The 26,607-nt window shown below is 33.1% G+C and overlaps 2 protein-coding genes across 2 annotated transcripts; both read left to right on the top strand.

Annotated features, from left to right (window-relative positions):
* Window positions 1-5,666: 5,666 nt before the first annotated feature.
* LOC131648737 (uncharacterized) lies at window positions 5,667-6,122 on the top strand. Its single transcript, XM_058918466.1, has one exon. It carries the CDS (start codon window positions 5,667-5,669, stop codon window positions 6,120-6,122), a length of 456 nt encoding a protein of 151 aa, XP_058774449.1.
* Window positions 6,123-13,459: 7,337 nt separating this feature from the next.
* LOC131648736 (phosphoenolpyruvate carboxylase 4-like) lies at window positions 13,460-26,607 on the top strand (the record flags this gene model as incomplete). The annotated part of the gene is made up of 18 exons (XM_058918465.1): window positions 13,460-13,779; window positions 13,859-14,051; window positions 14,142-14,210; window positions 14,298-14,376; window positions 14,466-14,542; window positions 14,633-14,728; window positions 14,899-15,037; window positions 15,163-15,294; window positions 15,383-15,450; window positions 15,534-15,803; window positions 24,700-24,825; window positions 24,902-25,003; window positions 25,085-25,231; window positions 25,318-25,416; window positions 25,520-25,608; window positions 25,722-25,848; window positions 25,933-26,139; window positions 26,221-26,607. Coding segments are annotated over exons 1-18 (2,727 nt in total), but the record flags the coding sequence as incomplete, so codon positions are not given.

Below are 26,607 nucleotides of genomic sequence, written 5' to 3'. Positions count from 1 at the left end.
CTAATCTACTGTGCCAGACCCATTGCTCTTCAGAAACTGACATAAGGCATGTCACCTTCTGCTTCTCAATATCTGAAAGATCAATCTTATAAATGTTGTTCTTTCTCTTGCCTGTAAATAGGATTGAGCCATCCTTCTGACTTACAGCCTTGCAAGACTTTTGATTGAAGATTATATCATAACCATTGTCACTTAATTGACTTATGGACAATAAGTTATGTGTTAATCCTTCTACAAGAAGTACATTAGTTATGGAAGGAGAGTTACCAATACTTATGGTTCCAGAACCAACTATCTTGCCCTTCTGACCTCCTCTAAACTTGACTTCTCCACCAGACTTAAGCACCAGGTCTTGGAACATAGACCTTCTTCCTGTCATGTGTCGCGAGCACCCAGAGTCCAGGTACCATGACATTTTGTGCTTTGTCTTCTTTGCTGCTAAGGATATCTGCAACAGAAATAATCTTCTCCTTAGGTACCCCACAATTTCTTGGGTCCTTTCTTGTTAGTTTTCCTCAAGTTCTGATTGAACTTGGGTTTATCATGATAAGTAACAGGAGGAACAACATGATATTCTTTAGGTTTGGCAGCATGATATTTTTTAGGTTGTGTCACATGCTTCTTGGTATGTGTAGTGTTAAAGCTTTTGGCATGTGAAGTGAGCCTAATATCATGTGAGTGGCCATATTTGAACTGATCATACAATGACTTGTATGTGATTTTCAAATCATCAACAGGTTCAAATTTGTGTGGGGTATCACCCTCATAGCCAACACCAATCCTTTTGTTTCCAGAAACACCATATATCATAGAAGCAAGATGACATCTGCCAATACCTCTAGATAGAAACTTTCTGAAGCTCGAGTCATATTCTTTCAGAATATGATTGAGACTAGGAATGGATTTTTCTGATTCAGAAGGAGATCCAATATCTTTGGATAATTTTAAATCTTTTTCCTTCAGTTCAGAATTTTCCACTTCCAACTTCTTAGTTTCAAATTCAAATAGCTTTTTCAGTTTTTTGTATTTGATACTAAGATGAGCCTTGAGTTCCAGAAGTTCAGTTAAATTGGAAACTAACTCTTCTCTAGATAGTTCAGAAAATACCTCTTCAGAATCTGATTCTGATGTAGATTCTGATCCGTCATCCACTGTGGCCATCAGTGCAAGGTTTGCCTGCTCGCCTTCAGAGTCTGATTCTGATTCTGATTCTGAATCATCCCATGTTGCCATAAGACCTTTCTTCTTATGAAACTTCTTTTTGGGATTCTCCTTCTGAAGTTTTGGACATTCATTCTTGAAGTGTCCAGGCTCATTGCACTCATAGCAGATGACCTTCTTCTTGTCAGATCTTCTGCCTCCAGAAGATTCTCCTCTTTCAGGCTTCTTTGAACTTCTGAAGCTCTTGAACTTCCTTTGCTTGCTCTTTCAGAGTTGGTTTACCCTTCTGGAGATCATGGATAATTCATCTTCTTCTTCTGATTCGGATTCTTTAGAATCTACTTCTTCAGCCTGAAAAGCGTTAGTGCATTTTTTATAATTAGATTTTAATGCAATAGACTTACCTTTCTTCTGAGGTTCATTAGCATCCAGTTCAATTTCATGACTCCTCATAGCACTGATCAATTCTTCAAGAGAGACTTCATTCAGATTCTTGGCAATTTTGAAAGCAGTCACTGTAACACCCCATAATTTCAGTTTATTAATTTAATTTGGATTTAAATTAAATAATTGGAATTTTAGTATTTTTATTTGGAATTATTTGGAAAATGATGAATTATTGGCATTGGGCCTAGAGTGGTGGTTAGCAGAAGGGGGGTGTTAACTAAGCAAGCCCATTATAATATTTTATTTTATTTTTCATAAAATAAAGGAATTGGGAAAAGAGGAAGTGGAAGCACTAGTGACAGAGTCTGAGGAAAACAAGAACACGTGAAAGTGAGAAGAGCCAAAGGGGGAGAAGAACTTCGAAGATTCGACTCTAAGGTAAGGGGGGATTCTTCGGGTTAGTATTCCTTATGTGATTGTAGGCGGTAAGATTGATTATGATTATCGTGTAATTCAATCGTACGTGTCGGGTTGGGAATTTTGTTAGGTTTTGATAATCTAGTATGAATTGACATGATTCTGTTGATACTTGTGATATATGATGTTAATACATGTCAATAACTTGTTTGAAATGTGTAATTGTGTGAAAATCAATGATAATTGTGTGTATGTTCGTATGTACCTGAATTGGGAAGAATGGGATAGGGTAAATGCTGTCAAAATGATGAATTTTGTTGTGCAGGTACGTAGGAACCGGTTCCCATGTAGGGACAACCCGGTTCCCCATAGTAAAAACCAGAGACGTGATTTTTGAAGCTGCCAGGAACCGGTTCCCACGTAGGGACAACCCGGGTTCTGCAGCATATTTTCTAAAAATGTTTTATCTTTAAAAACCCGTAACTTTTGATCCGTGTATCTGTTTTATGTGCCGTTTTGGGCGTTGCGAAGCTAATGAGATGCTTTATTTGATAAAGTGATGAAATGGGCAGTGGCCAACTTTATTTTAGTTCGATTTAATTGTTGATGAATTGAAATATGGTATGTGTATATGTGCTTATATATATGATTATTGATGCATGTATTTATGTTGGTGATGGGATTATGATATCCAACGAGTAATTTTGTTATATAACATGTCGTAGATGATACATGTTTTGTGATTATGCTGTTGGGTTGTTTGATAATTTATTACATTGTGTGCAATGATGATAAATGTAACGATGTATAATCGTGGTGATGATTGATGATTTATGAATGTTAATATGCTGTTAATATTAACATGTGGATTGTGGTGAATGTATGCGTGTGATATATTTGTATGAATGCTAGACTTATGCATGCTTATCGGTGATGAATTGGTGATGATAATGAAACGATGTGTTACATCGGATTTGTGATGTTGTAAGCATGTTATATGTTGCATTCATTGGCATACATTTTCGGTGATGGATCCCGGTGATGAAATGGATCAAATTGGTGGGCATAATTCCCATTGTGTGGAATTTGTGCTGGTTATAACTGTATCTCGGTGATGAAATAGATCAGTTGGATGGGTGTATCCCATGTATTGGTACCACATGCATAGTGTCAGTTGAATCATATGCATTGGTTATAACATGATTGGATGAAATCCAGTGTTATGCCTTGGTGTGTTTATGTGATTGATGTATTGAGGAGTTGTTGTTAATATAACTTGATCATTGATGAAATTGATGAGTTGTGGGCCGATGGCCAATATTGTTGAATTGATGCTTGCTTGTTGTAATGATTCCGATTATATGTATGATTGAGTGGATGATAATTACTATGAGATTTTATTGCTTATGACTGCATAATGCTTATTAATTCGAATGAAACTCACCCTTACTTTGATGATTTCAGATTAAGGATGTAGCGGCTTCTTGATTGGGTACGGATAGCTCGTAGGCTAGTCCATAGTTCGTGTCGAGTCATGCTCTGATTGTAACACTAGGGAACGCTAGTTTAGAGACGAATTACTCTGTTGGCTTTGTTGTTTTATAATTGTATTGTAGTAACTTGCATGGATGATGAATATGCAATGTTATGAGTTATAATCCGCTGTGTTGAACATGAATTTTGTTTATATTAAATGGTTCCTCATGTGGCATGACAAATGACTATGATATTTTATGTTAAAGAAATTGTGACATCCTTGTATTTCATGTTTACTCTGATTATTATTATATTTTCCGCGGGGGTTTAGAAGGGTGTTACAGTCACCATAGGACCCCATCTTCTTGGCAAGCTTCTGATGATCTTCTTGACATGATCAGCCCTTGTGTATCCCTTGTCAAGAACTCTCAATCCAGTAGTTAGCGTTTGAAATCTTGAGAACATCTTCTCAATATTTTCATCATCCTCCATCTTGAAGGCTTCATATTTCTGGATCAAGGCAAGAGCTTTAGTCTCCTTGACTTGGGCATTTCCTTCATGGGTCATTTTCAATGACTCATATATATCATAGGCAGTTTCCCTGTTAGATATCTTCTCATATTCAGCATGAGAGATAGCATTCAGCAAAACAGTCATACACTTATGATGATTTTTGAATTGCTTCTTTTGATCATCATTCATTTCTTGTCTTGTGAGCTTTACACCAGTAGCTTTCACTGGATGTTTGTAACCATCCATCAGAAGATCCCATAAGTCACCATCTAGACCAAGAAAGTAACTTTCAAGTTTATCTTTCCAGTATTCAAAGTTTTCACCATCAAATACTGGTGGTCTAGTATAACCATTTTTACCATTTCCATTTTGTTGCTCAGCAGAGCCAGATGTAGATGTATTTGTTGGATCTTCACCAGCCATCTTGACTTAAGCATTTTTCTCTTTCTGAATCTTTTCTAAACACGGTTAAGTGCTTGCACCTTAGAACCGGCGCTCTGATGCCAATTGAAGGATATAAAAACACTTAGAAAAGGGGGGGGTTGAATAAGTGTAGCTTTAAAACTTGTAAGATAAAAACTATTTGCACAATGATTTTTATCCTGGTTCGTTGTTAACTAAACTACTCCAGTCCACCCCCTTGGAGTGATTTACCTCACCTGAGGATTTAATCCACTAATCACACAAGATTACAATGGTTTTCCACTTAGACAACTTCTAAGTCTTCTAGAGTATACTGATCACAACCTGATCACTCTAGGAACAAACTGCTTAGATACCCTCTAAGACTTTCTAGAGTATTCTGATCAACAACCTGATCACTCTAATTCTTACAGATTAATGTAAACAAATTCTTTTAAGAGTTACAATGCTTCTTAAAAAGCTATTATCACAACTGTGATTTTCTCTTAAGTTTAAGCTTAATCTCACTAATATATTACAACAGCAATATAGTGAGGTTGAAGATGAAGTTTGAGAGCTTTTTGAATTTGACAGCGTTTCTGTATATTTGCGTAAGTGTTGTATTCAGCTTCTCATCAGAACTTCTATTTATAGGCGTTTGAGAAGATGACCGTTGGGAGCATTTAATGCTTTGCGTATTCCGTAAAACATTGCATTTAATGTTTCACTCTTTTGTCAACTACCTCGAGCCTTGCTTTCGCTGTGTCTACTGACGTTGCCTTTAATAGCTACTAACGTTCCTTTTGTCAGTCAGCGTAGCCTGCCATCTTGTACTTGCTTCTGATATGATGTTTGTGTAAACAACGTTTGAATATCATCAGAGTCAAACAGCTTGGTGCAGAGCATCTTCTTGTCTTCTGACCTTGAAGTGCTTCTTAGCGTGATACCATGAGAACTTCAGTGCTTCTGCTTCTGATCTCAAGTCCTTCTGATGCTTCCATAGACCATGTTCTGATTCTGCTTGACCATCTTCTGATGTCTTGCCAGACCATGTTCTGGTGTTGCATGCTGAACCTTCTGAGTCAGTGCTTCTTGCGCTGATTTTGTGCATACTCTTTATGTGATTCCTGAAATGGAAATTGCATAGGATTAGAGTACCACATTATCTCATACAAAATTCATATACATTGTTATCATCAAAACTAAGAATATTGATCAAAACAAATCTTGTTCTAACAGACAGAACATTACTTGCTCGTGAGGAAGCAATCAAACTCCTGAAATTTCATCTCCTGCGTGCTCAGAACAGGATGATACAGCAAGCTGACAAACATAGAACTGATCGTATTTTTGCTATAGGAGATTATGTATATCTCAAGCTCCAACCCTATAAACAAACCTCCATGAAAGCTCACGGGAATCACAAGCTACTTCCCATGTTTTATGGTCCTTTTATGGTTGAAGACCGCATTGGCTCGACTGCTTATCAACTACAATTGCCTCCAACTGCTGCCATCCATAACATTTTCCATGTCTCCCAGTTGAAGCTCTGTCCTAACCCTTTTAGCCAGCAAATTCAGCACCTACCCGTTCCTGTGATTCAAGATGCAAAAACACCTCTCGCCATTCTTGACAGGAAAATGGTAAAACGGGGTCGTATAGCTGCCACAAAAGTTTTGGTTCAATGGAAGGATTTACCTATTGGCAAAGCCACATGGGAATTCTACTATGATCTCCTCAAGAGGTTTCCTGATTTTCATCCATGAGGACATGGATGATGTGGAGAGGAGTGTATTGTCACAGTAATTCAAGGACCCAAATAAATATTAGTTTCTCTACTATTGTTATTTTCCTTATTTTGTCTTATCTGATATTCTTGAATAATGAGGTGTAGGTTTGATATATTTTATTGGCATTGATTGGCTGACGTGTAACCAACTTGCCCTATTTAACCACTATGGTATTATGAAATGAGGAAATCCATTATCAAGCCATTTATTCCTTTCTCTCTAAATCTGTCTATTACTGTTATTGTATTCTTCATCATCAGTTAACATTCTCATTCAGGTTAGCTTTGGTGTAGAATCCAGATATTATCGGTACTCATCCCTAATATCCAAAGGAGAAGTATCAGAAAATTGTTGAATTCATACACTATAAAAAAGAGAGAAGCCTTGATGATGAAATAATAATCGAATAAGAATACACCATGATGATGAATAGAAGAAAACAACGCAAATGACTTTTACTGTTCTCTCATCAAACCATTTCCTGTATATTACAAAAGAAAAATAAAACGTGTTAGGTTAAGGAATATAGGTTAAGGAAGAAGAACGAACAAAAATGGTAGAGGCAGGGAAAGGTAGAGGAAAAAGAATGAAAAAATTTATATTTTACAGTTTACTTTTTTATAAACAAACATATTTATAATATATCAATGTAGTTAAGAATCGCCAAAATGTATAAAACTCAATCCTTCGATCCAATAAACCGATACTCAAATGCTAAATTATGAATCAAAAACTAAAATTTCAAGAACATATTAGGAATATGAACAATAAGACGCCATATTTCTTTCATATTATTTATATCACACACAAAATCGAATTTGTGCAACATTCCCTCCTGATTACTACGAAAAAACAAAAGATGTTAGAGCATGAAGATATATTTCGAATGAATCACATGGTTTAGACAGAAGAAAGAAAAGAATGAAAGGCTTATAGTGTACTTGGTGAAGGATGTAAATGTTAGACTACGAAGGAAAAACATTAGGGTTTATATTGTAAGTAGGGATGACAAGCATACCCAAACACGCACCCGAACCCGAGTCAACGAGTGAAAACCTGAGTTGAGTGAGTTTGGGTTCGGGTGCCACCCGATATTTCGGGTGTGGGTTTGGATAATGTGAATCTTGCACCCGAAACCCGAAATCACACCCGCTTATATATATATATATATATGTATGTATATATTTGTTGCGGGTTCGTGTTTGGGTGAAAAATCCGAACCCAACGGCTGTGGGCGTGAGTGTTATTTTGTCACCTGAACAACATTTGGGTTTGAGTTTCGGTGCCGATTTCTGGTGCGGGTTTGGGTAGTGTGAAATCCGCATCCGATCCGACCCATTGCCATCCCTAATTGTAAGAGGTTAGACTCCAAAAGTTATGCATTTGTACATGTGGGAAAAATCCAAAAGGTTTAAAATATGAGCAGAATCAATGAATTACTTGGATTATCTGTATAAGAAATACCAAAAGCCATATAAATAATTGGAAAACAAAAGAATTAACAGTGAGTCATTATTTAGCCATAAAAAATGTGGAACTCGGGTAAGGAATTTGAAACAGCCATGGTCAATTACTGAATAATGAATCGTAAATAATAAATAATAAAAAATAGTGGTTAGAAATTAATGAAATAATTAATTAAATAATAAAAAAAATAATTAAAGTTAGTTGGTTTAGTGGTGATTGGTGTTGAACTTGGTAGCGAGAACTGCGGTTCGATTCCCCGTAACTGTGATCGGGAGGGGGCTGCTTGAAGCCATAACTAATACCCGAATCGGAGTATACTGAAAACAAATAAAAAATTACTATTTTTAGTAAATTTCTTGCCAAATAACTCATTTTACTTTATTATATTGCATGATAATTTTATATATTTGACAAAAAGATATGAATGATGACATTCATTGAAATATATATAAAAAAGACAATAAATTATTACAAATATGTGATTATTATATTTTTATCCTAATTAAAAAAATTGAGATAAACATGAAGTTTTTTTTTTTTTTGAAAAATAAACATGAAATTCATTAAAGCTAGTTTTTACTAAATAAATAAATTGTAAATTAATTGAAACGTGGGCTAAATGGTTATGTGGATTAAAAAAGCTAGTTTTAAAAATAATTTAAAATATTTAATGAATATAATAAGTTAGTGGAAAAGGTAGTTGATCGTACCTGATCAAACTGAATCGTCAAGGCCTTCAACTTGATGAGCTTCTGTGAACAAAGGGGATTGCACCTGCAAGGTACTCTGATGTCAAAATGAGAAAGAGAGCAAAGGAGTGCAAGTACAAAAGTAATAAAAGAATGAATAGCTGACCTTCTTGTGAAAGAGAGGATTTATAGCCCCCAACGCTAGGCCAAGAACTTCACGTTGGGCTGGATGCCTAGGCACAAGATGGAGACTTCCAGGATCTACGTATGTAGAGGAGATCAGCGTCTGGTCTCCATCCTGGGTCAACCGCTCTGAAGTATTAGGGGGAGACGCGATCTTCTCGGAAGTGCGTGGCTTCCGTATAATCCGGAGGGTTGGGGGTGAAGAAACTCTACGAGGAGGAAGGTTTTTAGCTTCTGAAAAAACATGCTGGAGGGTCGCAATGTAATAATTATTTTTGGTTATCTATAATCTCATTATTTCAAAAAAAATTAAAAGAATATAATAAATTAGCTTTTACTAAATAAAAAATAAAGTTAGAGGGTAATGAGAAGTTAAGGTGAAAATTATAAAACTACCCTCAAATTAAAATTGGCGCTAGAATGTTCCTTAAGAGACTTAATAACTTTAATTAATAATATATATATATATATATATATATATATATATATATATATATATATATATATATATATATATATATATATATATATATATATATATATATATATATATATATATATATATATATATATATATATATATATATATATATATAGGGCATATCATATGAGAATGTTTTTTTTATACGAGAATGTGAGAATGAATCTGAACCATTGGATTTTAAAATAAATGGTGGAGATTCATTCTCACATTCTAATATAAAAAAGACATTCTCATATGATATGCCCTATATATATATATATATATATATATATATATATATATATATATATATATATATATATATATATATATGAGGATGGATCAAATTACACCACGAGTTACATTCATTCAATAACTACATTTTGAATTAATATTTTTTAAATTCAACCGTTGGATTGAAACATAATATCATATAGATCATACCTATAAAGTTTGAGCTTAATCTATAATGATTTACTATGTCATTGAATTACATCAAAATTAACGTTATATAAAAGCTCATTTTGACGTTAATTTTTGGATATCTATCTTGATCGTATAGTAAATCATTATAGATTAAGCTCAAACTTTATAGGTATAATCTATATGATATTATGTTTCAATCCAACGGTTAAATTTAAAAAATATTAATTCGAAATGTAGTTATTGAACGAGTGTAACTTGTGGTGTAACTCTTCGGGTGTAATTTGATCCCTCCTCTATATATATATATATATATATATATATATATATATATATATATATATATATATATATATATATATATATATATATATATATATATATATAGGGAGCATATCAAGTGAGAGCATTTTATAATGAGAGATGAGAGGAATAAATATCAACCATTGGATTCATCAAGAGAGAGAATGTTAATGCATTAATGTGGCTATTAATTTCTCTCTCTTGATGAATTCAATGGTTGATATTTGTTCCTCTCATCTCTCATTTAAAAATGTTCTCACTTGATATGCTCCCTATATATATATATATATATATATATATATATATATATATATATATATATATATATATATAAGTTAGCCACAATATATATATATATATATATATATATATATATATATATATATATATATATATATATATATAATATTATTTTAGCCTATAAAATGTAATAAAAAATACAATAAGTTCGCTTTTACTGAATAAGAAATAAAGTTAGAAAGTAATGGGAAGTTAAAGTAAAAATTACAAAATTACCCTCAAATCAAAATTTGCCACAAAATATTTTTTAAGAGACTTAGCAACTTTAATTAATAAATATATTTGTTTGTAATTTAGGGACGTATCAAATGAGAACTTTGGTTATTATGAGAACTGAGAACTTTTAATAACAACCATACGATTTAAAATCAATGGTCAGATATGCATTTATGTGATATGTATTTAAATTAAAATCTATCTATTAATTATTATCTCTTAAAATAAGAGTGAAATCTGAGGCATTGATTTTAAATCATAGGATTATTAATAAAAATTATCAGTTCTCATAATAACCAAAATTCTCATTTGATACGTCCCTGTAATTTAATATATTATTTTAGCACATAATTACTAACAAAATGTACTATATTTGTTTGTAATTTAATATATTTAAAGATCATAGTGACATTGCATCACATATCCATGAGCTAAAATGGCTGTTTACTCTATTTGAATTTTAGGATTGAATTAATAACACTTTAATTCTTTGTTATGGAAAATTTGACAAAAACATAACATTTACTTTTATAAACTCATTTGATAATAAAAAAAACTCATTTGGTAAACTTTTTTTTCATCATGAACTTTTATTTTATTTTACTACTATATAGCTTGTTTTTCAAATGCTATTTTAAATAGCATTTTAGCTTATAATTTATCATTTTTTTCTGTTTTTTTTTATTATTTTTGTTATATAAAATGGAACAACATTGCATCTCCTATATGCACTCGTATGAAACCCCTAATTTCCTCTCTTTTCTCCTCTTTATATCATTAATAAAATATAATTAATGTTTAACGATTTTGCTTTATTTTAAATTGAACATTTCGATACCCTTGAATTTGGTTGGGTACCCATACTTTCCTTCAATCAAATGAAGATATTCAATGCCACATTATTTTTTAATATTATTTTATTTTTAAAAAAATTAAAATTTTAAATCAATTAACATTAAAAGCACCGATACCCAACTAAAACTAAAGGATACCAAAAAAATTTGTCTATTTTAAATACGTGGGGCAATATATGTAGCTCCTATATTTTAATGATTTTGAATTATGAAATTATTAATGATAATACTCTATTAATTACTCTTCACATATTCATTAGTATGCATATCCTATTATAAATAGTTGAAAAATGGCAACATTCTTTTGTAACCGATAAATAATGAAAAAATTAGTTGAGAACATGTATTAATTAGATTGAAGAACAAACTTCAATCTAATTAATACATGTTCTCAACTAACTTAAAGAAATTGTGATTGATAATCTGATCATATTAATATAGGCTTTTACGTCTATTTTTTTATGGGTCATGATAGTAAGGAGTGACCCAGAAATATTGGTTAAGGATTCTAAATATAAAAATATTTTTTAAATAAATTAATTATTTGGATTTACCATGCATTGAATACAAGTGTTTTAAAAAAAATACATTTTAATTTTTTAGAAAAGTCAATTATTTTAATTTTCATGACATTTAATACAAATATTTAATAAATAAATATATCATTTTAAACTCTTAACTGGTACCTCTAAGACACTCGTTAGCATTTTCCTTTTTTTTATATGCTTTAACTTTGAACTTCATACTTTATCATCTAATTTTTTTTAATTAATTACTTCATTTTTCCGTTTTGATCTTTAAAGAATTTTTAACAAATATTAAGAAGTAATAAAGAGATGATTGAAAACACTATTATCATTAATTCATTTAAATAAATATAATTAATTTAATGCATATTTTTTAAGTTTTTCTAAGTATACAAACGAAAAATATTATTAATTCATTCACATTGTGAATCACGTGAGAACTCTGGGAAAAAAATTTTAAAATAAGAATTTGGTTGTAAAAGTCCTTATATGTTTAAATTGTTCGTAATCCAAAATCAGGGCGATTTCTGAATCTACTGATTTGTTTCCATAGATCTGACTACTTTATTTGATAAATTGTAGAATTACAATATGAAGCTGAAAAGGCTATGTATTGATAAAGAATTTGACAAGAAGAAGAAAAGTCTTACTCTAAAAGTTAAAAATACTAAAGATAAAGACTTCCAAAGTGAAAATGATAAAGATACAAACTTCACGTTCTGCAAATATAAGGAATTTACGAAGCATGAAAAACAAACTTCAAAATCTAAAAATTAAAGAAATAAGATGATCAACACAAGAACAAAGGAAGATCCTCGATTGTTCCTACATGCTTTTAATGCAAAAAGAAAGGGAACATAAGATCAAGCTACTTTCAAAACCAGAGCCAACGAAAAAACTTGATCAAAGAAAGTTAAAGAAACCTCAAAGAAAAACTTATAAAGTCTACATCGTCTGGGATAAAAATGACATGAAATCTTTAAATGATGATGAAGATAAAATCTGTCTCATGGCATATTGTGAAGAAGATGATGTAACTTAATTTACATTTTTCTTATCCTAATTTATGTCAAATTTGAAAGAAATTTAATAAAGAATCAAGTAGGTCAAAACATTTCATCTCCGCCTCTAAAATTATTATTTCTTTTCTTGAATTAGAAATTAAAAACTTCTCAGAAGAAGTAGAAGTTTTAAAAAGAGACAAAGCATTTTAACTTAAACTCCTTCATTTTCTCATCAAGTTCTAGTTGAATCTATCAAGTGTGATCAATATGATGTTTTGAAAAATAAAATTAACGATTTATAAAACACATTTGATAAGTTTAATAAAGTAAGAAATAACTTGAATCTTCCTCTGTAGATAATCAAAGATCATCTTATAACAAAACCGGTATAGGTTATGAACCTAAAAGTAATGTTGAAAGTTGTAAGAACATGTGAATTAAAAACAAGATCTCTAGATTCTATATGTAATTAATGCAATAAAAATGACCATGTCACTCAATTTTACTTTGTTAAGAAAAATCATGATAATAAAAATATTTTTTGGCCTTTTCACTTCTACAAAGAATATATTGAAATAAAAATGAGAAATATGTCTACTCATAATTCTAGATATAATATGCACTCCACTAACTCAAATTATGATGCAAATATGTATGTGTGTGTTGTATATAAATTTGATATTATTTGAATACATTAAGATATGGTTGTTATTTTGAAGAGTTTGTTACATTAGTTAAAAAGGAGTGGAGCAAGTGAGAATTTCACAACGATCCCTTCGTCCCCGGGTTGAGTGCCAGTTGTTAGTTATTGTTTTACCACCATATAACATACCATAACATAACACGTCGCATTCTCCTCTTGTTTGCTACTACCAGACACGATCATGACGGACACCACTGATGACATTGCAGAGGAAATATCCTTCCAAAGCTTCGACGACGACTGTAGATTGCTCGGCAATCTTCTCAACGACGTCATGCAACGCGAAGTTGGCACCGCCTTTGTTGAAAAACTCGAAAAGATTCGAATCCTTGCGCAGAGTGCTTGTAATATGAGACAGGCCGGTATTGAGGACATGGCAGACATGTTGGAGAAGCAGTTGGCTTCTGAGTTATCCAACATGACATTGGATGAAGCTCAAACACTTGCCCGTGCCTTCAGTCATTATCTTACTTTGATGGCCACAGCAGAAACCCACCATAGGTAATTCATTCATTTACTCCTTTCTTCATCTGTTTTACAAGTTGCCAATTTATGTGACTCATAAGTTACTTTTGTGCAGGGTTCGAAAAGGCGTCAACATGGCGAATTTCGCAAAATCTTGTGATGAAAGCTTTCGCCACCTCTTGCAGGATGGAATCTCCCCGGATGACCTTTATAATACTGTTTGCAAGCAGGCGGTTGAAATTGTTCTTACAGCTCATCCGACACAAATTAATCGACGTACCTTGCAATACAAGCACATTAAGATTGCTGTGAGTTCAAATTCTGTTTCCTTTCGTAAAATTAGTTTTGAGCCTTGTGTAGTTTGAATCTCGAATACTAAATTATTATCCTTGATGCAGCATCTTTTAGATTATAATGACCGACCTGATCTTGGCCATGAAGATCGAGAAATGGTGATTGAAGATCTGGTATGATTCATTCGACTGAAATAAATCAATAGTGTTTGTTTATAGTCCACTTAGTTCTATTCTCATAATTTTTATTCGGCTTGGTAGGTAAGAGAGATAACTTCGATATGGCAGACAGATGAGCTTAGACGTCAGAAACCTACTCCAGTTGATGAAGCTAGAGCTGGTTGATTATTATATATAGTCCTTCACCGACAAATAGTTTATGGCCCTTTGAGATTGAGTAGTCACCAGATTGATTTTCAATTCTCGCAGGATTGAATATTGTGGAGCAGTCGCTGTGGAAAGCTGTTCCGCATTATTTACGTCGAGTCAGCAATGCTTTAAAGAAGGTCTGTTTGTCTTTATGTTATGTCAATCAGCTAGTGTATCCTTTCCCTTTCAGAAGATTTTTAAATACAGTTTATCGGCTTTCCTTGCAGCACACGGGGAAACCGCTTCCATTGACATGCACTCCCATAAAGTTTGGGTCTTGGATGGGAGGTGATAGAGATGGAAACCCAAATGTGACAGCAAAGGTAACATTTTCAAATATGGCCGGATGTGCATTTCTGTTTCAATTGTTGACAACTATTCCTTGAAATGCAAACATTATCATTAGATTACTATAACTTTCTACATTAATATGATTCTAAAAGTCATGAAAAATTATAATAATTCTTAACTTGGGTTTGCTTTTGTTCTTTAGGTTACAAAAGATGTTTCACTTTTGTCAAGATGGATGGCAATTGACCTCTATATTCGGGAAGTAGACAGTCTGAGATTTGAGCTATCCATGAAGAGATGCTCTGATAAGTTGTCTAGATTGGCACATGCAATTCTCGAAGGTTTGTCACTTCTGTTGTGTATTTGGTGATATCTTCCAAATATTATTGGAGATTACATAATATGACCACTGAATACAACTGTTTGTCAACAAGTAACATGGTTGTTTTCGCTTATTTTGCTTCAGATGCTAACAACGAGACTCAACGAGAGCATTGGAATCAACCAGAGAGTAGAACTCAACCAAAACATTCAAATCTGACAGCTTCATTACTTCCCTCTAAACTTCCTGCTAGAGCTCATTTACCTTCTTGTGCTGGTACACATAAACATAATTATGCTCAAAATTTATGTCTATTCATTTATTTGCATATCATGTTTTTAATGACATATGTTCTTTTTTGAAGCAAATGGTGAATCTGATCATCCAAGACTCGACATCCCGGGACCTGATTACAAACAACTCAATCACAAGGTAGATCAATTTAGTAATTTTAGAGCTTTTGAATTTTCCTTTGAACCTTAGAGAGTATGTATTGTACATATTTTCACTTGTAGGATGGTAAGACTTCAACTACAAATGTGAGTAATGCTGGAAGTTCCAATAGACATTCATCTCCAACAAGTTCAGAGAGTCCCAATAATTCATCGATTTCAATTCCACGCTCTCCTTCATTCAACTCTAGTCAACAACTTCTTGCTCAGAGGAAATTATTTGCAGAATCCCAAATGGGAAGATCTAGTTTTCAGAAGCTTTTGGAGCCAAAGCTCCCTCATCTTCCTGGAATTGCTCCTTACAGGGTTTTCCTTGGGGATGTAAAAGATAAGGTATCACTTCTAATCTACTTTAATAACATAGTTGATTGTATTTGTATGGACACTACTATTTATGTGAAAACTGATGTACTAAAAGTGAATATAATTACTACTAATTACAAATAAACTAACCACTCGTTAGTTGGTTCACTGGTGATTGGCGCTGAATTTGGTAGGGAGGACCATAGTTCGATCCCCTGAAGACCTCTATCTAACTTTTCTTGAAGCTTGTTAAAGTAACATATAATTTTCCTATTTATTTATTTTCTATATTTAGTGTTGGAGAGTATCTGATTCATATGATGATTATTACTTCGCAGTTAAGGAAATCTAATTTTGTAGCAATTACAAATACTAGTGTAGATAGGCTTACTCTCAATTAATGTCATTTAGGTAACAACACTAGTGGAAAATAATTACCTTGATATTTAGGCCCGATTAGTGTACAGGTTCAGTTATTTGTAATATATTTATACCTCTTTTGTATTAGTTCTATCATAGGAGACTCCAAAAGTCCAAAAAAAGGATCCCAAACTCGAGAAATGGAAGTTGGAAAACAACTTAGTAATGTCATGACTTGTCAATACCATGACTAGTGAAATGGGAGAAAATTTCATGTAATATGAAATTGCCAAAAAGATGTGGGATGCCGTGAAGGAAACCTATTATGATGCAGACAACATATTTGCAATATTTGAAATCAAGAGCATAATTCACAAATTGTGGAAGGCAACCTCTCAGTCACAGAGTATTTTAATACTCTCAGTCGTCACTGGAAACAACTAGGTGTATATGATGAAGTTGAATGGAGTTGCAATGAGGAATAAGAAGAAGTACAAAGACTTGGAGAGAGATAGAGTTTACATGATTCATATTGAGTTTGAATACAGAACTTAATGAAGTTCGTGGTAGAACCCTTGGAACCAAACCCCTTTCGAAAATTCAAGAAACATTCTCAAAAATAAGGACGGAGGAGAGTTGGAGAAATGTGATGCTTGGAAAAAAAGTTTTGCAATTCATGGTAGGAAATGTGATGCTTGGAAATTCGTCTCGTTCCTTCTAGAAGAAAACTCGCCCCTGGTGTGACCACTGTAAGAAATCGGGTCACACCAAAGACATGTGTTGGATCATTCATGGTAGACCATATGAGGAAAAACAGACTAGAAATTGGGACAACAGAGGGAACACAATAGAGATAAAATGATACTCAGCTCCATTTAGCTAGAAGAAATTGGAAACTTAAAAAAAATAAATTCTCAGCAAACCATCGGTACAGATACTGCAACACAAAAAGATAATTTTTTGCATGCTTTAAACTCTAGAAAGGAAAAACAAAATGCATGGCTTATTGACTAAAGAGCTTCTGACCACATGATTGGAGACTTAACTTGTTTAATAGCTATTCTCCATGTCAAAATAATTTTCCAGTTCAAATAGTCGATGGTACTCTTTCTAATGTCATGGGTAAAGGCTTTGTCATTATCTCACATAATATTACCCTAAATTCAGTACTTTATATGTTCTAAACATAATTGTAGTTTGATGTCCATTCACAAACTTACTTAATATTTGATGTTTTAAAGTATGGTTTTAAGTTGTGGTTATGGTCGCAGATGCGGTTGCAGGTGTTGTGATTGCGGACATTGTCGTTGTTGCGATGCATATTGTGGTCATTGCAGCGTGAAAATATATCTTAATTGTTAATAAATGTGGTTGGGTCTAACTCAATCCTAAGAAACCGACTTATAGGGTGAGCATTGCCCCCAATTATAAGAACATGTTTAGATCATATATTATCTAATGTAGGACTCTTAACACACACACTCATGCCCAAAACTGTACATCGAGAGCATGAAAATAAATGGTGGGTTAACATGATAGCAGGTGACCCATCGGATCTTAAACGAGACTCTTAATACCATATTAAGAAATGTGAGGAAAATGCAGAGTAACCTATAAAGGGAGATTATGGAAAAGTTGGGGAAAAGACAGTGGAAAATGGACAAAATACAAAGGAAACTACATAACATTCAACACCCGGAGATAACTTGCTATTGTACTTTAGGTAGGAAAAAGAAGGAAAAGAGTCCAACATAGCCCTAAGATAGAACCAAGAACTGAACTTAACTCTAGAAAATGATGTTCCTTTATGTATACACAGAAGTTCTGATCTGGTACGCGCATTTGTTTATATAATATATTTATTTTAAATATAAGGTTAAAATGAAAAAAATTATTGATTTCAATAATAGATTTTTTCGTATATAAAAATATTTAAATCAATATTAGATTTTTTTCGCGTATATCATTTTTTGATCTAAATATTTACATCATAAATACCATCTTTCATATGTAAAAATATTTAGATCAATCATAATTTTTTTCCTGTATACAATTATTATTTATGTTTAGATATCATTTACAAAAATATCTGGATTAATAATAAATTTTCGTTTATAAACATTTTTAGATCAATTATAGATTTTTTCACGTATACCATTTTTAAATTAAAATTTTGTGGATCATAAATACCATTTTTTGTATATAAAAATATTTAGATCAATAATAAATTTTTTTTCCGTATACAAATATTATTTATGTTTAGGTATCATTTACAAAAATAACTGGATAAATAGTAAATTTTCGTATATAAAAATATTTAGACCAATAACGGATTTTTTCTCGTATACCATTTTTGGATCATAAATACCGTCTTTCGTATATAAAAATATTTAGATCAATAATAGATTTTTCCCGTATACAAATATTATTTATGTTTAGGTATCATTTATAAAAATATGTGGATCAATAGTAAATTTTCGTATATAAAAATATTTAAATCAATAATAGATTTTTTTCTCATATATAAAAATAACACTGTTTATAAAAATACATAGATCAAATATATTTTACCCCGTAAACAAATATTATTTTTGTAGACATCATTTATAAAACTATTTAGATTAATAATATAATTTGACTTTGACCCATAACAAACATTTGACTAATAACATATATTTTAGAAACTAATTTACTTGTGAATTAAAAAAAGAGAATAATAATCATACACCGAAAGTGTAATTATTTTACACATGCAAAAAGTAAATTTTTGACACAAAATACTCCCAAAATGAGACAATTTAGTTGCAAAAGTACAATGTAAAACCAAAAGTACAAGTTAGTTGCAAGAAGTAAATTTTTGACACAAAATACCCTCAAAATGATGAGGTGGCGGACAATGACAAAAGTTTAAAATGGTATTTTCCAGAACATCTAATTTTCTTATATTATAAATTGTCAAAAAGTTATTAGACATTTGTTGTAGCTCTTGACAACATTAATATTCTATAGAACATTCACAAGACACTCGTAAATTCTGAGTGGGCAACAGTTGTAGCATAAGAGGTTCAAGCCTTGGTTAAAAATGATACTTAGGAGATCACCAACCTACACTAAGGGAAGAAACCACTTGGATGCAAGTAGATAACCTATGTAAAATACAACACAAATAGGAGTATAAATCGATACAAATCTCGACTTGCGACAGAGGGATTTACACAATCATATGCAATGGAATATGAAGAGACCTTTGCACCCGTGGCCAAACTAAATTCAATTAGAGAGTCATATTCTCTCTAGCTGCAAATTTAGATTGGTCACTTTATTAACTAGACATAAAAATTTCCTTCATAAAGAGTGAGTTGGAAGAGGAAGTTTATATGCAAATTCCTCCGGGACCTGAATCAACTAGCACCTCAAATATGGTGTTTCGACTTTGAAAATCCCTATATGGCCTCATGCAATCTCCATGGACGTAGTTTGATAGATTTACTCGAGTTTCCGTTCGTGCATTCCAGTTTCTTGAAGTAAATCAAGAGTATATTTCCTTTATGATACATATATACCACTCTTTGTTCGAGCAACTTCCATCCCTAAAAAATACTTGGATGTAGGGAAACAAATACTCTAATTAGTAAAAGGGAGTGAAAATGAAATTCTACCAGCTAATAACGATAGATATTAAAGCCTAATTGGCAAACTAATTTATCTAACTCATACTAGGCATGACATTGCATTTGCGGTAAGTTTGGCTTGTCGCTACATGTCAAATCTAACTGAGGGCCACATGAAAGTTGTGAATAGAATCTCCAATACCTTAAGGGCACACCATATTAAGGCCTCCACTTCAAGTGCATTGAAGTTTACACAGATTTAGATTGGGCAGGATGCTTCATAGGCAGAAAATCAACTATAGGTTATTGTTCCTTTGTGTGGGAAATCTTGTAACTTGGAGAAGCAAGAAGCAATCTAGGGTAGCTAGAAGTAGTGCTGAAGTAGAATTTTGAGTGATGGCTTAAGGTATTTGTCAAGGAATATATGGCTTAAGAGGATGCTAGATGAAATTAAAATTTATGTGAATCATACTATGATGATATTATGTGATAACAAAAGCATTGCAAAGAACTTAGTTCACCATGATATGACTAAACACGTGGTAGTTTATAGACACTTCAATAAAGAAAAAAATTGATCAAGGTATTGTAAGGGTTGATCATGTCCCATCATGTAGGCAAAGAGTTGACATCCTAGCCAAAGCTCTTCCAAGAAATACGTATGAGAATATCATATTTAATATGAGAATGATAGACATTTATCACCTAGATTTTAGGGGGAGTGTTGGAGAGTATCTTAATCATATGATGATTATTATTCAATTGTTGTGGCACTCTAATTGCGTATCGTATACAAATACTAATGTAGATAGACTTACTCTGGCTTAATGTCATTTAGGTAGCAACACTAATGAGAAATTGTTTTTTATTTTATTTTTAGGCCCGATTAGTATACAAGTTCAACTCCTTGTATTCTATTTATACCTCATGTGTATCAGTTCTAATATATAAAAAATTATACCACAAAATTTAGCATATAGGCTCTGTTTGGCAAGCCATATTTTGAGCTTATAGCTTTTTAAGCTCGTATGATAATAAAAGACCTGTTTGGTAACATTCTTTTTATCACGAGCTTATAACTTATTTTACTAGCTTATAACTTATTTTTCTGACGCTATTTTAAATAGCGTTTTAGCTTATAGCTTATCATTTTTTCTACCATGAATACCCTTATAAATCTTAATTATTTTAAATGTGAATTTAATTATTAATTAAGAAATATCTTTTTTATGTCTTATTGGTCACTAGAGGCGACATTGTGTCAGTTCAACTCATGATACATGAACTGGATAAATTCTCCTTGGCCACGGGTCTCAAAGCTCACCCTTCAAAATGCAAACTATACTTTGGAGGAGTAACTAGTCATATCAGGCATGAAATCATGGAAGTAATGAGATTTGTTGAAGGAAACCTACCATTCAAATACCTTGGGATTCCTTTAGACAGTAGGAAGTTGTCCATCCACCACTTCAAGCCCTTGAATTAGAAAATTATGGCAAAGATTATGCATTGGACAACTCGTTTGTTGAGTTATATGGGACGGTGCCAATTAATCAACAACATCCTCTTTGCAATAAAAACATATTGGATGCAAGTCTTCTACTTCCCCAAAAAAATCATCAAACAGATTGAAACAATATGTCGTAACTACCTTTGGAGTGGCACTAATACGATGAGCAGAAAGGTGCCAATTGCTTGGGAAAATGTCTATCTGCCAAAGTCAGCTGGTGGGCTCAATATTGTATCTTTGCAGGTATGGAATAAAGCTGTAATGGGGAAGTTGTTATGGAACATTCATAAAAAGACGGACAAATTATGGATTAGATGGCTAGACATCTATTTTTTCAATAACCAAGATGTCGTACGGTGGCAACAAAAGAAGAGCAGCTCGTTGATGTTAAAGAAATTAATGAGCATGCGAGACATGGTGAAGCATACTGAGATTGGGAACAAGTGGTCCAAAATGGGAAGTACAAGACTGCTACCATGTATGTAGCACTCATGGGTGACCTTGCACATGTAGCATGGAAGAAGATGATCATCGATAATTATGTAAGACCAAGAGCCATATTCACCCTATGGATGAACCTCAATGGTAGGCTACCAACCAAAGACAGGCTATATAGGGTTAGTATCAAATATGAGAAGAACTGTTGCTTCTATCAAGGTGAGGAATCAGTAGAACACCTCTTCTTTGAATGTAGTGCTTCAAAGCAGATTTGGTAAGATGTATTATAATGGCTACATATAAATCGGGACCCTATGGGATGGAGAGAAGAATGTAGCTGGCTCATAAGTGAAACAAATAAAATAGGGTGGAAAAGGAAAGTGCTAAAAATTGCATAAACGATATATGAGATTTAGAAGGGAAGGAATAATATGATTTTCTAAAAAAAAGTTTGGATCCTTACATGAAAGATATAATTATTGAAAATATTAGCATTAGATGTAGTAAGTATAGAAAGCTCTATGTACACATAAATGAGTCTAATAACTTAGTTTGAGTTACTTGTTTAGCAAGCTACCTGGATCCCTTTAATCGGTTTTGGTTCACATTTATTGTTTTTTGGAAATCAATAAAGTCACGTTTTTATTAAAAAAAAAAAAGAAGTCTTTTTATGTCATTTTACATTTATCAGCTAGTTAAACTGCTAATTTTATCAAACACTTTAATTAGCTTATCAATTATTAGTCATTACCCATCAACTATAAGTTATAAGTTATTAGCCACCAGCTATCAATCATAAGCTATAAGTTAACTTATCACCCAACTGCTAATTTTACCAAACAGATCCATAGTTTTTTTTTTTTATTATAATAGTATTCTCCTAGAATGTTCCGGTTAAATATGCAAGTTTGATGTCTTTATTTATAGAGATATTATTGAAGAATAATATATAACAATAGTCTCTATATTCTACTATGGTATCCGGGCCGGGTTACTGGTTAGGGTTCTCCATAACTAATGGGAATACTCACCATTATACAACGACGACTTGTGTGAATACTTACCCGTATACTGCAACGACTTGTGGAAATACTCACCATTTGAAATTGGCGCCGTATAATTCGACCTAATTAATTGGCGGCGGATCCTACTCGTTGATATCTACCTCTAACTCGTTCCACCGTGAAGAGAAATGACAATGATATTCCAACAATTGGCACCGTACAAGCACTTCCTCTCAAAAAATAATTTATTGCATTTATAGATGACTATTAAGAGTAAGTCAAGTGTAATTGTAAAAGGAGAATTTGATTTTCGATAAAGGATTTTTTTAATATGGTGTGAATTTAATTCCAAACAAATATTCAAAGTGATAATGACAAAATATTTCAACACTAACTTGGATGATTTTTTCTATAAAAATGGGGTAGGGCATTAAAGTTCATGTCCTAACACCCCTAACAAATCAGAGTTGCAGAAAGAAAAGTAAATATTTATTAGAAGTAGCTTGTGCATTACTTTTTACAAATAAGGTCTCATATTATTTGTGGGGTGAAGTTTTTTTAAATGTTTCATATTTTATTAATAAGATGCTTTCTAAGGTTCTTAATTTTCAAACTCCGATTAATATTTTCAAAGTATGTTTCCCTAGTAATCGTGTTATAAATTATTTGCTTTAAAACATTTTGGATGCACATCTTTTGTTCATGAAAACAAAGTGTTGGATCTGAATTGGGAATAATCAGTCTACATTCAAACATTGCCATGAATCTGAATTGGGAATAATCAGTCTCATAAGAAAAAGAAATGTAAACCAAATTCAATGTCTGATAGTCATATCATCTATCCTAATATTGATGAACTAATAGCTATTAGAAAATCTGTCAGGTCTTGCATTAAGCATCATTTGTTCAATTTTATTTCTTACGTAAATTTGTTTTCATCATTCTCTGCTTTTACCTCATAATTGTCTAGTGTGAAATTCCAAAAAGTATACAGGTTACTCTAGAAGTTCCGTAAAGTAGGAAAGCTTTACTTGAGGAGATAATATCACTTGAAAAGAATAAAACTTGGAGTGTCATGACACTACCAGATGGTAGGCAGACCATGGGATGCAAATGAGTGTTTACAGCAAAATAAAATTCAGATGGTTCAACTGAAAGATATAAAATCCGATTGGTTGCTATAGGTTTCACTCAAACCTATGGTATAGATTACTTAGAGACACTGTAAGAATTGTCTTATCTCTTGCTGCCAACTTAAATTGGCCTCTACATCAGTAGAATGTTAAAAATATATTTCTCAATGGTGATATGGATATACATCCTGGTTTTGAAAATAATTTTGGATCTAATGTATGCAAATTAGAGAAGTCCTTGTGTGGGCTAAAGAAGTCCCATAAACTTGGTTTGGAAAATTCAACCAGTCTATGAAAAAACATATTACATTCAAGGCCAAGTTGATCGTACATTATTTACAAAGTTCTCCCACAATGGATTTGCAGCACTAATAGTCTATGTCGATGATATTGTTCTTAACTGAGACCATATTGATGAGATGGCTAGAGTAAAAGAGATACTGTGAACTTATGATTCTGGAAATACTTTCTTGGTAAAAGACATGATTAGAGACAATATGTATTGTTGTTTGATTACCATAGATGAGACTCATAGTGTCTATTTTACATATGAGCTCCTGAGTAGTGAGTGTCATAGCTTGATATTAAAATATCACAATCTTACTAGATCTTTGACTTGAAAGTGGTGGACTAGATATTGTCTGAGTCTTCCAATTCCATCATGATCATTACATGTAATAACTATATCATCAACATAGGGTATTCTTTTGATGTGCTGTAAAAGAGTGGTTCATATATACATATTTTATTGAACTTGCTTATTTTTGTTCTAGGAATTGGTAATATTTTGTTGTCATGTGAATCGGTAATGTTAAATTGTCTACCAAAGGCACGTTAGTGAATGCATTCTGTTGTGTTCCATGTTTTTAGCTTCAAAGAACCCGTAGACGGTTGGAACTGCTTCTGGAGGATTGTCCATGTGAATTTGATCCTTCTCAATACTATGAAACAACCGAGCAGCTTTTGGAACCTCTTCTCCTCTGTTATGAATCTATGGTACTTTTTCTCCTGCCCCTACCGTCTTCCACACATGCTTTTCCATAATGATTGTTTAGCTCTTAATTTCCTCTAGCAATCTTGTGGAGCTGGGGTGTTAGCTGATGGTCGACTTGCTGATCTGATCCGTAGAGTTGCTACCTTTGGCATTGTGTTAATGAAGCTTGACCTGCGTCAGGTATGATTGATTTAATGTGTTTTGTTCATAATTAGTATCATATATATAGTCTATTGCGGCCTGAAACTGGCAGTGTGACAGGAATCGGGAAGACATGCCGATACACTTGATGCAATTACAAAGTATTTGGATTTGGGTACATACAGTGAATGGGATGAAGAAAAAAAATTGGACTTCTTAACAAGAGAACTTAAAGGGAAGAGGCCACTAGTTCCTACTAGTATAGAGGTGAGAGGAGCAGAATGTAATGTATTGTACACTGATAACCAAGTTTTAAAAGTTCTGCAATCATCTTTTAATTTTTATTTTTTTAGGTTGCTCCAGATGTTAAAGAAGTCCTAGATACTTTCCGAATTGCTGCCGAGCTAGGGAGTGATTCACTTGGAGCCTATGTGATCTCTATGGCCTCTAATGTACATCAACTGCTATTACTCTTACAGATTACAGTGATGTTCATGTTCCATAATTGTTGTTCTGGTTGATACTAAAGATTTTGGAGTTTGGTTTTTTTGTCAGGCGAGTGACATCCTTACGGTAGAGCTCTTACAGAAGGATGCGCGTCTTACAGTTAGTGGGGAATTAGGAAGAGCGTGTCCAGGTGGAACGTAAGTTCATGTTGAGATATTTGTATTACTATACTGGAACTTATCAAAGTTATCTTTATGCTACTAAGACATAGTTATTTAATATCATACATACATGTGTCATATACATACAGGCTTCGGGTGGTTCCGCTATTTGAAACTGTGAAGGACCTAAGAGGAGCTGGTTCAGTTATCAGGAAACTTCTATCAATAGATTGGTACCGCCAGCACATTATTAAAAACCATAATGGACACCAAGAGGTTATTTATAATAATGGCATATTTCACATCATCTATGTTCTAACGGGGAATACATGTCGTGATATTATATATGCCTATATGCAGGTTATGGTTGGGTATTCTGATTCTGGTAAAGATGCCGGTCGATTTACTGCTGCTTGGGAACTTTACAAAGCTCAAGAGGATGTAGTGGCTGCTTGCAATGAGTACGATATTAAGGTTACGTTGTTTCATGGCCGCGGAGGGAGTATTGGTCGTGGTGGTGGCCCAACATATATGGCTATTCAGTCCCAGCCACCTGGCTCTGTCATGGTGGGTTATGCATCTTTAGTCTGGAAAATATTGTTGTTTTTCATAAGCTGTTATCAGCATTGACATTGAATGACATTGCAGGGAACCCTTCGGTCAACTGAGCAGGGAGAGATGGTGCAGGCCAAGTTTGGGTTGCCACAGACGGCTGTTAGACAACTTGAAATATACACGACGGCTGTGCTACTTGCTACACTTCGTCCCCCTCTCCCACCCCGAGAAGAAAAATGGCGTAATCTGATGGAAGACATATCAAAAATCAGTTGCCAGAGTTACCGCAGTGTAGTGTATGAAGATCCAGAATTCTTGACCTACTTCAACGAGGCGACTCCTCAAGCCGAGCTTGGGTTCCTGAACATAGGTAGCCGGCCGACGAGGAGAAAGGCCACGACAGGAATTGGACACCTTCGTGCCATTCCGTGGATATTTGCATGGACACAGACGAGATTTGTTCTTCCTGCTTGGCTTGGA

This window comes from Vicia villosa, linkage group LG2 (genome assembly GCF_029867415.1).
Source record: "Vicia villosa cultivar HV-30 ecotype Madison, WI linkage group LG2, Vvil1.0, whole genome shotgun sequence".
Taxonomy (NCBI): domain Eukaryota; kingdom Viridiplantae; phylum Streptophyta; class Magnoliopsida; order Fabales; family Fabaceae; genus Vicia; species Vicia villosa.
Note: the sequence above shows the minus strand (reverse complement) of the source record. Positions and strands in the feature narration are given on the sequence as shown.